Source organism: Simochromis diagramma, unplaced genomic scaffold, assembly GCF_900408965.1.
Source record: "Simochromis diagramma unplaced genomic scaffold, fSimDia1.1 OVJJ01000321.1, whole genome shotgun sequence".
Taxonomy (NCBI): Eukaryota; Metazoa; Chordata; class Actinopteri; order Cichliformes; family Cichlidae; genus Simochromis; species Simochromis diagramma.
This window is the reverse complement of record NW_024386772.1, coordinates 13,945,554-13,956,971: the sequence shown is the minus strand read 5'-3', so window position 1 is coordinate 13,956,971 and position 11,418 is coordinate 13,945,554. Positions and strand designations below refer to the sequence as shown.

The following is an 11,418-nucleotide window of genomic DNA, read 5'->3' as shown; positions in this document are numbered from 1 at the left end:
ACACGTGATATTCTGCCTAATTTGGCGAAACATGAAGGGGTTATTACTGACAGGCCAAAAACAAATAAAAAATACATATACACGCATACAGTAAAATTATGTATCAGAAATTCTTCTTTCAGAATACCTCCCTCCACACCCCCTTAAATATCTGTATGTTATATGCAGTCTATAAAACATAACGTTATTATTTATGAGTGAAATGTCTGACCAGTTGTCATCTCTGACATCTTCTTTATCAAAACTCAACAAAGAGAAAAAAGTGGTGTTCAGGAGCACTGAGCTCTATTTTAAATAATGAAAGACTCTGAAGTGGTACAGTCATCCGAACTTGAATGATGTGAAAACAAAGGGATTATAAATGACAGGACACTTTCAGAAAGTTAAGATAAATACTCATTACCGGTCAGTTTTTAATGATTCCGAAACAGTGAATATGTATTTTATTCCTCTTTAAAATCCCATCAGAGCATCCATGGAGCTGTGCAGTCCCAGCATGACTGAAAGTGGAGGCTCTCTGTGCCAGGTGAAGCAGTTTCCCTGCCAAAGCGTCCCCATTTGTCGCCTGCAGACCAACGGGCACCACGGGCACAACATCGCCCACCTCGCTCAGCAGCCGTGGGTCATCCATCCAGCCCCAGCAGTCGCCTCCGGCCCCTCTGTGGCTGTGAGAAACAGAGTAAACACCGCCACCGCTGCTACCTGCAGCAGCCCCGACTGTGTGGCCTCCAGACTGGGAGAGGAAAAGCACCGAGGTGTCCCAAAGGGGAAAGTGGTGGTGACGGGAGGAGGGGGATACTTTGGTTTCAGGCTTGGGAGACAACTGGCAAATGAAGGGTTTTCAGTAATCCTTCTGGACTTGAATAAGCCTCCCTGTGATATTCCCGATGGAGCGACGTTCTATCAGGTATGGCTTTACTCTGTTTACCCCTCTTCTCCACACATTCCTTATAGCTTTGCCCTGGAGAACACTTAATACTATACTGCAGTGTAACAGCACAGGACACCTATTGTTTGATAACATCTTATAACACATGTCAGGTCTCTACATGGTGATGAAAAGCCATTTGAAGTCCAGGTCTGAAGCCTGTTGTGTCACTCATAGCACAGGTTTGGGTTATAAAGGTATGGTTTGTTTCCACCTAACTGACACAACTTCGTGTGGAGACGAGGAAATGAATTCTAGTATTTCCTCGTGTCAGCGTGCCTCTTCGGTCCGTATGTGTCTTGGCTGGAAACAGACACGGGTGATTGATCTGTCTCGGCGCACCAGCTGCTGCCTGGGTCAAAGAGGGTGGAAGCATGATTCGGGTTTCACCTGTACTCCTCTTGGCACACTTACCTTAATTATAACTGTCCTTTCAGGGGTTAGATATTGACCATTTTACATGAAAAGCACTGGGTGTTAATGTTTTGCTGTTGTACATTTCAAGCAAATCAACAGTACAAGCCTACCTTCATCCTCGCAGAAGAATCTGATTAGGCATCTTTTGTGTCCTCAGAGTTATAACTAATTATCTGATTGTCTTGTTCTACTTTCTTACAGAGTGACATTCGAGATTATTCTTCCCTGTATAAAGTGTGTGAAGGGGTTGACTGCATGTTCCACACGGCGTCTTATGGCATGTCTGGCCCAGAGCAGGTGACTTCATGCCTTCCTCTGCTTTTTTTCCCAACAGCCAGTCATTCAAACAAGTCAAGTTTCATTTATTAAACCTCCTGTGGAGGAACAGCCTTGTTTGGTATGTCACGCTTTCTGTTCAAACCGTGAACACATGACAGGCTGACCTGCACGACTGGTTGTTTTTCCATGCTCTCTTGATGCAAATCATAGGAGCTGCTTAAGGCTACTAGCAGCAGGAAAAATAGCACCTCAAGGTTCATCCTCAGACTAAATACAGAAAGTCAATATTTTAAAAACACATGTAACACCTGTTGTAAGTTTTAGCTGTGTAAGTCAAAAAGTGTTAAAAAGTATGAATTAAGTATGTACAAATAAATGTGTCCAGTGTTGCATATTAAACACAAGCTATGTAATTTTTATTTTCTATTTTTCTTTTACATTATCTAATATCATGCATCACATTTTTGGTGTGTACCCCGCCTTTCAGGAGTGGGTGTCAGTGACAGGCTCCAGCCTCCTGCCGCCCAAAAGCTGGACAAGTGCTTAAAAAATGTGTGGATATCCTCAATAGTTCATACGCTTATAAAGGATTCCAGCTGTGTGCCATAGCTATGAAATGAAGTGTCTGTTATGCATAAGATAACTACCAAGTCCTCAAAAGAAATGAGACTATATTTTGCTTTCCATAAGTTAAAATGTTGTTTTATTTTCTCAAATAATAACCTAATAACACAGAATTTCAAAGGATTTTATGGGGGTTAATCTTGAGTTATTTTCTTGGCATTTCAAGTCAGTAAGTAACGCTAATCCTAATTTCAAGTTATTCACTTGAAATTTTAATAACAACCCCAAATTCTGACTTAAGGATGTCTTTTTTTCAGTGTGGGAACCAAGTTTCCATAAATAACAGCAAAGCTCATAAACAAAGAACATTTATAAATGAGTACTCCTCCCGTTTAGCCATTCGGCTTCTGCTTTAGAGCTCATAAACACAAAACAACATATGACCACAAATTTCTTTTTTTAAATACTGCATTGCCCACCAAACAGTTTGACTGCAAACAGTTCAGTCTGACAGCCAGATAGCTCAGCTCTTTAATGTCAGCTGATGTAGCTTCTGACTTTTTCTGAGGCTGCTCTTTATATTGCTTATGCCTTGTTTTCCTCATCTACAGTGGCTAGCATTGATGTATACAAATACGTAGTTCATCTTTAGTCTCCATAGCCTTGGATTCCAAATCCAAATATAAAAAAGTCAGTGAGGAAAAAAACAAAATTGCCATCACATGGACACATTTGTTTGCTGCAGACTTGTATACTTGTATTCTTGCTCTTCTGTTGTACATCACTCAAAATCCAATCAAATTTTTCCTATTTTTGTGTCTATTTTTACTATATTTAATAGTGGCTTCTATCTGCTCTCAAAGTTGATTTTCTTTCAAATCTAATATGAGAGCCTAAGTGAGATGGCTGTAAAGTCATTATTGTGCAGAGGTGGAAACAAGGGCTGTATTATCTATAGAAGAGAAAATATGCAGTCAGGAGTAACAGCCTTCCTCTTTGTCTCTGGCTTTTAGTTGAGGAAAGAGCAGGTGGAGTCCGTCAACATTGGTGGAACCAATAACGTCATAAATGGTAAGAAAATTGTCGCAGACAGAAAAGAAAGTTGTTACCTCTCAGCTTCACACACATCTCAGTAACAATAATCTCTACGAACAATTTCAGTCTAGTTTCCGTCCACCTTATAATACAAAAACAGCACTATGAAGCATTGCCAACAACCTCGTAATGGCAGCTGACTCCGGTTCTCTCACCATCCTCATCATCGATCCAAGTGCAGCCTTTGATACGAAGTTAAATCTCACTCTTCAAGTTCATTTTCTGTTTCTGCTGGTGTGCCCCAGGGTTCGGTACTGGGACCTCTTTTATTCCTTATTTACATGCTTCCACTTGATCACATATATAAAAAATATAATATTAACCATCACTGTTACGCAGATGAGACTGAGCTGTATATTTCTTCCAAACCCAATTTCACCCTTCCACTCATTTCCCTTTGTGACTGCCTCATGAAGGTCAAATCTGGTTCACCTCCAATGTTTTCAAACTCAAGAGTAATAAAACTGAAGTTTTACTTGCCTGCACAGCTTCCACATTAACCAAATCCCACAAGTTTTCCATTAATATTGACAACTCCTCCATCCTTCCCTCCCATCAGGTTAAGAGTCTGGGTGTCATCCCCGACAGCACTTTGCCGTTTCAGTCTCATATTAATCACATCACCCAGTTCGCCTGCTTCCACTTACGCAACATCAATCGTCTCCGTCCTTTCCTCACCTCCCATGCTGTTGCTATCCTTGTCCCTGCTTTGATTGATTATTGTAATTCTCTTCTCGTTGATCTTCCCAACAAGTCCCTTTACAAATTACAAATTCTTCAGAATTCTGCAGCCCAGATCACAACTCGCACACCCTCCAGAGAGCACATCACCTCTGTTCTTCAACAGTTTCACTGGCTGCCCATAGATTGTAGAATCACTTTCAAAATATTGCTTTTCACATTCAAATGTATCCATATCCTGGCTCCTCCCTTCTTGTATTATTTACTTAGGTCTTCATCCACCACTCACCTTATTATTCCCTCTCCCCATCTCACTACTATGGAGAACAGAGGTTTCAGCTGCTCTGGAATTCACTTCCTCCTGATAGCAGGAATACTGGCTTGCTTCCCTTATTCAAGTCAAAACTCTAACCCCATTTTTTAATACTGCCTTATTCTCTTTAAACATTAAATCCAATTATTTTCTAATACTGCTTTTTTATTATCCTTTTTACTGTTTGTCTTTTATGCTTTGTTCGTTGACCTTAGGTTTTAGAAAGGTGCCTAGAGAGTGACATTTTATAAATGGATGCACACCTGCATAATACATTGTGGCATATTGAGCATTATGTCAGCATTCATAGATTTGACTCTCTTTGTTGTGATCCTCTGTCTCATACAGTGTGTAAGGAGAGGAGCATCCCCAGACTGGTGTACACCAGCACCATCAACGTGGTGTTTGCAGGGAAACCGATTGTGGATGGTGATGAGGCTTCGGTGCCATATGTGCCCCTTGATGCTGTGAGTACTTAAAATAACTGCATTCTCACCACCCTAACGATAACAAACCACATCACTAATGTTCCAGCAAAACCTTTGTCACACCAATAATAGCTCTGCAATTCTACTAAATACACGTTTGCCAGCAATTTTCTGCACTTTAGGGGGAAATAATAAGGCGGTATTTATGTTTCTGTTGCAGCATATTGACCACTACTCCAGAACTAAAGCGATTGCGGAGCAGATGGTCATCGCAGCCAACGGGGGCTCCCTCAAAGGTTGTGAAATTGATAGCTGTGCCTAATCGCTGAATTACATGGGAAAGGACACATTGAGAGAAAATTGCTTTCTGTGTTTAAAAAAACCAAAAAGCAACAAAAATGTGTGTTTGAAAGAGTGAGAGAAAATAGACAGAGGCAACAGTTTCCATGGAGACTCGGTGTGCAACTCGATCATACAACAGTGATTGTGCTTTAAACTCGGCGCTGGCCAGAACAGTCTCATTAGTGCAGCAGTCACTTGACATTGATGTCTTAAACACACATGTAAAGTATATATTTGAGTGTATATAATGGCTCATTTTCTCATACAGTATTGTTGCTTTTTACACTGTGATTTATAAAACCTTTCCTTTAGTGAAACCTGCATGCCAACAGTGAGCACCAACATGCAATTAAGCTTAAAAGCATGCATGTCTCATTATCTACTGCAGCTGGTCATGTGTTTGTGTGCAATGCGTAATAATAATAATAATAATAATAATAATAATAACAGGATGCCTGTACCGATGTCAGGAACAACCTAAAAGTCACTGAGATGCTAAGACTGGGTCTGCAAACTTTTGTTTTGTTTCAGTTGATTCGCTGAGATTGGAAAATAAGTTTCGAATCCTTATTAATGAGAAGAGAGAGAAAAACCCCTCTACCCTCCAGCTGACTCCATCCCTAATACTGGCAATCAGGTCCAATCATGAGACCAACCACAAAAAATGAACGTAATCAAACACAAACACCATTTAAACATCTAATGAACAGCATACACATCTTTGGCTTCTTAAATTCATACGTGACTCCTACAAAGCCATTTTTAAGTAAATCTGCTCCACTGCACCTGCTCCACCTGATTGAGTCTATATGTAAGGTTTACTTAAGAACACTTCACAGGCTTATTTAATGTCCAGCCATAGTTGTTGTTTCTCCATGCTCTCCTTTTAATCGTTTTCTTTCCATTCACCTGCCACAGCTTCTCACTGGTTCTGCTGGAGGTTTATTCTTGTTAAATGGGAGTTTTAAATCCCACTCTTACCATGTCCTGGCTTAAATTCAAGGGGAAGTTGTTTATATTGCAAAATTCCTTTAATTGGCATGATATAAATACAGTGAATGATATAAACATAAAAGACATTCAAATTTATTTTGCAGAAGTTTTCTTCTTCTTTGCTTCTTCCTTATTATTATTATTATTATTATTATTATTGTTGTTGTTGTTGTTATTGTTGTTGTTGTTGTTATTTGCCTTAAATCTGTGTTAATTAATCATACAACATATAAAACTATCTTGATACATTATAAGGATCATATAAATAGGTATAAATAAGCACAAGTCTTAATGCAGCCCTTTTCCTTGTTTCTGAGTATTTTAGTACTTGTAACATTGGTATTTTAATGCATGTACTTAGTCCACTACTTAAGGAGGAGAAAAAAAATCCCAATTAGATTTTAATAAAGAAAAGCTTTAAAATATTTATGAAGTGACATTTTGATCTTCCTTTATGAAGGTGGAGGCCTGCTGCGCACTTGCATCCTGCGGCCCTGTGGCATCTACGGACCAGAGGAGAGAAGACACCTACACAGAGTGATGGTAGGGGACTAAAGCGAGCGTGTCTTATAGTGATGATGAATTACTTCTGTGCTGCCACTGGAAAAAAATGTTCATCTCGCGGTGTCTGAAGCCTCGCTGGCAGAATTATTCCTGTCTGAAGAGTTTGCATTATTGATGGAGCTCTTCTGGCATCCAGTTACGGATGCCTTTTCTTCCAGTGTCTCCTCTGCGAGGCGGCTGTCGGCACAGTCTGGTGAAGGGCTGCAAGGATTACATTATGTTCTGGGTTTACTACCGGCCAAGAGGCCAGAAGCGTTGACTTTTAATGTTCTGTCGGTTGCTTGTCTCTGTAACCACTAGTCTGGAATTGATGTGAAATAAAATGTATAATATTATTAATCTGTATACATGTGGACTTAAATATTAGCAAACCCAGAGTTAGTAAAACTGACAGTAAAACACTGAGTTGAACATAAGGTTTTTGCATCAGACCGGTTTTGAATTAGACCCATCACCTTTGTTGCAACTCTTCTCCCAGCTTTTGTGCAGATATCACCATCCAAAATGTTAGTTTGACACATTTTTGGGTTTAGTGTCCATGTTTAAATCAAGAACACGATGCAAGACGAGCTTTTTGTCCCCTGCTCAGATGAACGTGGAGCGTCGGTTGTTCAGTTTCCGGTTTGGTGACCCCCGGGCTCAAATGAACTGGGTGCACGTAGATAACCTGGTACTGGCCCACAGGCAGGCAGCTGAGGCCCTCACGCTGAAGAGGAGCTGTGTGGCTGTGAGTCCACCTCAGAAAATTTAAACAGTAAACACGATGAGTTCCACTGCTCCGGCCTCACAGCTGCTTTGGTCATTTTTAACATGTTAACTGTTCTTTTTGCAGAGTGGACAGGCCTATTTTATTAACGATGGCGTTTCGGTCAATCTGTTTGAATGGTTGATGCCTTTGGTGAGTTGATGCCTCCGTCTGTCAGCAGACTTAAGGAAAAAGCTAAAACCAGCGATTACCTGAAGAGTAACTCTGATTCTGAAAGCTGCTTTTAGCTCTGTTTTGAATTCAACTTTCTGTTGCAGTTTGAGAAGCTGGGCTACAGCCAGCCGTTGATAAATCTGCCGGTTTCACTCGTCTATTCAGCAGGTAGCTCCTCTCTCTTTCACTTTCACTATAGTTGAGTGAAACATTGGTGAGCTGCTGCTAAATCTCTCTCTCTCTCTCTCTGTGTGTGTGTGTGTGTGTGTGTGTGTGTGTGTGTGTGTGTGTGTGTGTGTGTGTGTGTGTGTGTGTGTGTGTGTGTGTGTGTGTTTCTTCCTATTTCAAGCCATCCTGGTGGAATATCTGCACGTGGTCCTGAGACCGGTGATAACGGTGCCGCTCCTTTTCACCAGAAGTGAGGTAATTATGCAGCTTTCTTCTTCTATAAAGGGTAAGTCTGATTCTGAAAGCTATTTTTAACTCAAGATGTCACTCTATACTGCAGAACATTACAGCACCGGCAAGCTCGGTACATATACGCTGTCTGATGAGAACATTCATGTTTAAGTCTCTCCAACGACAGAGACTGACTACATTAGTATTTTCCGATCAGCCCCCCCCCCCTCCCTCATCTGATGCTATCTCTTGCACATGAATTATGAAAAACTAAAGTGAGCCCTTTTTTAAATTCAGCAGATAAACAAACACTTAACTTTTAATTCTGTCTTTGTATCTGTGATGGTTTTGCATACATTTACTTGACTCAAAAAACTATAAAATTAAAGGAGCAGCTTGGAGTACGACACGTCTTAAGGCGCCTCCGTCACATGAGGCCTGTGAGGTCCTCATGAATGTGTGATGAGACAGAAACCAAAGCTGAGCACCATGGGCCTGCATGCGCAGCTCTCTCTCTCAGGCAGCTGCTGGCCGTGGGGATCAGTGGTTGCCCTGTAAATAAAACATAAACTGCTGTGGGTCAGACCAGGAAGTTTGAGGTGAGGTTTACAGGAAGTGACATCACTGCAGAGGCGGTTGCTATGGCTGTGCCACCTCTCGGCCGGTCTCAAATGATCCCGGCAACCCTCAGGTTGAGGTCTGTGAAGGCACATAGGAAGACAGTTTCAAAATTTGAATCAATCTGTTGTAAGGAGCAACTAAGCATCTGGTTTTATTCTTATATCTTATATAGAATTTCAAATGAAGTACCTTGAAGTGAATATTTTAAAATGTTGCCAACAGAAATGAACTGTTTGGTAAAGAAAAAAAGACAATGCATGAGACAGAGAAGTTTTACTGCTCAATAAATAAATAAATAAATAAAATACAAAGTCTAAAAAGTTACACAAATACAAAGAGCACAAGAAACTGAGAGAAAAGCAGGCAGATGGGCAAAAAAGATTCTGGTGCAGGATGTGAGGGACAACTGAAATTTTAAATAAAACAGGAAATAATCAAAAGACAAAACATGGTGACACAAAAACTCACATTAAACATGTATGAAGAATTTTAAACTAACACCACAGCAGGAAACCATCTTAACAAAAACTAAACAGGAACCACAACCGAAATCACACTTAAAATCTAAAGCTCAACATCAGCACAGCTGTAAGAGATCAAAGCAGGAATCCAAAACTCAGTCTGCAGAATGTTAAAATCAGAAAAAGAATTGAAAAGATTAACTAGGAATTCAAAACCCCAAAACATCACAAAACTACAAAACCATGATGAAACAGTATAATTATTTTTGGTGTTAATGGTCTCCCTTTGCAAAAATGCACATTTTAATATTAAAGATCAATTTTATAATTTATCACGAGTTATGTTCTGGACCCACTGGCATCACAAAAAGTCACGAGTCATTTCTTTATATTCTGCTTCCAGGGCGTCAAACTTTCTTGTAATTCTGTGACGTGGTCTTGAACAGTAGCTCTCCAGGGTTCCTGAAAGTCTTTCAAAGATTTTCTTTCTTTGGCTCCTTTTTCACTTATTTTAAAACCGGTGCTTTGTCTTGTATTATCATTGACCAATGAATCATTCAAACATGAAAAAGGCCGCTAAGTCAAGGCAGCACCAGTGTTGTGTCTACACATAAAAGATCATTTTGACATGTTATCTTAAGGCACTTTGTTTCTAGCAGGCTGTTGCAAAACCATGTCAAGTAATTTTCCCCCAATTTTTTAGCTGAATTTAAAAAATGCCAAAGATAACACGGTTTGATTGCCATAAAATATTTTTTATGGACAAAGTGATTCCCAAGAAGCTATATGCTGAAAACTTGGCATATCTCAGCACCCTTCATAGGGGCACTAGTAAGAAGCCGAGCAGCTGCAGAAGGATATGTGTACTTTGTAAGATGTGTACTTTAGCCCAGAGAATACAAATGCATGGGTCACATTTCAGCTACATTTGATTATAGTCTCTCTCCTGGAGTGGTGCCTGTGGCAGTGAGTTACTCCTGGAAGACAAGATGTACTCCATGTGAAACAATCAAGGAAAAATTGAAGGCTTTTCGAAATGCACGGAGAAAAATACTGTATATAGTCAGGATAACTGTCAGGTATAGCAGGATAATCAGGATTCAGCAGTTTGGTCTTAATGCGTGGATACACAACAGATTTGAATGAGTCATGCAGGAAAACTCCAAAGACCTAAAAGGTGTGTACCGACTGAAATCATTAAAGAAAATGTGACTCATGGATGGAAAAAAGAAAAGGGACAGTAGGAACTCTTTTTTGTCTCACCGGTGTCTGTTTGACCTCTTCTGTCAGTCTGTGTTCACATGCCGAAACCTTAGACTCAGAGGAAAGAAGACACAGTAACTGGAGGCATCCGTCAGTCACAGGTTATCACAATGTAAAACTAAGTTTGCCAAACTGAGGCTAATGTGAGCCGTTAACCTGACAGAATGACCTTTAACTTGGACGACTCTGATCGTATTAAGAAATACAAAAAACAACAAAAAAGAAGCTATAAATGCCTCATCTCTTCCGCTGCAGGTCAGGAACATCGCAGTGAGCCACACTTTTAAAATTGACAAGGCCCGCCGAGATCTGGGCTACAGCCCGAAGCCTTACTCCCTCGCAGACTCCGTGGAGCAATACCTGAAGTCTCGACCGCCTCGCAACACCTCGTCGCTTTTCAGCCTGTCCCGGACCTCCCGGCAGCCCCGGCGCCTTTTTCTGCTGCTTCTGATGGGTTTCAGCGTGGTGATACTCATGCTATGTTGCGTAATTTGTCAGAACTAAACATTCCTTCACTGATGCTCCGCTGCACTGCATTCATCTCAGGCATTGCAGTTTCAGATGAGAGACTCTGCTTTTACACAGCTTCTGTTAACTGATTACAGTGTGACAATGTAAGTGGTGACTGACTGATAATAACAAATCACCAGACCCAGCTAAACGTGCTCCAAAAATACGTCTCCAGAATACCAGGCTATGCAAGTTCTGTGTTTCCCCTTTTCAAAGACAGCCGCTGTTTTTATGTTTAGACCTCAGTGTGTGTCTGAGTTTAACGTGAGTCTAGCAGGCGGCTGAAAACTATTATGTATTATGTGAATGTTATTGACTTCTCTGGAATTTGACTTTATTGTGGTTTATTTTAAAGCAAACATTTAACTTTATATCACAAAAAGAAAATTATCTGAACTGTAAGTCGTTGTATTTAAAGCATGCTTCCAATTTGTATCATAAAGACTTGTGATTTCATAGAGTTCAGTTATTATTGTAGCTGCAAATTTTGTACACTTTTAGAAATAAAAGCATCTAGAAAACTCCAGAGACCATATTTACATATACTGTATTTGTGCAAAAGAATTGAGTCACCCTTAATTTCTTTGGTTCAAAGACATTATTATAGTCTTTTGCTGTAGCTATGCACAATTTATTTTTTC

General features: G+C 40.2%; 1 protein-coding gene across 1 annotated transcript; it reads left to right on the top strand.

The window, feature by feature from the left end:
• The first annotated feature begins 293 nt into the window (after positions 1-293).
• On the top strand, positions 294-11,237 carry sdr42e2 (short chain dehydrogenase/reductase family 42E, member 2). Its single transcript, XM_040041021.1, has 11 exons — positions 294-907; positions 1,547-1,642; positions 3,202-3,259; positions 4,626-4,744; positions 4,926-5,001; positions 6,501-6,583; positions 7,194-7,331; positions 7,437-7,502; positions 7,598-7,691; positions 7,873-7,946; positions 10,523-11,237. The coding sequence occupies exons 1-11, from the start codon at positions 476-478 to the stop codon at positions 10,769-10,771; spliced, it is 1,485 nt and encodes a 494-aa protein (XP_039896955.1). The 5' UTR covers positions 294-475; the 3' UTR covers positions 10,772-11,237.
• The last annotated feature ends 181 nt before the right edge of the window (positions 11,238-11,418 follow it).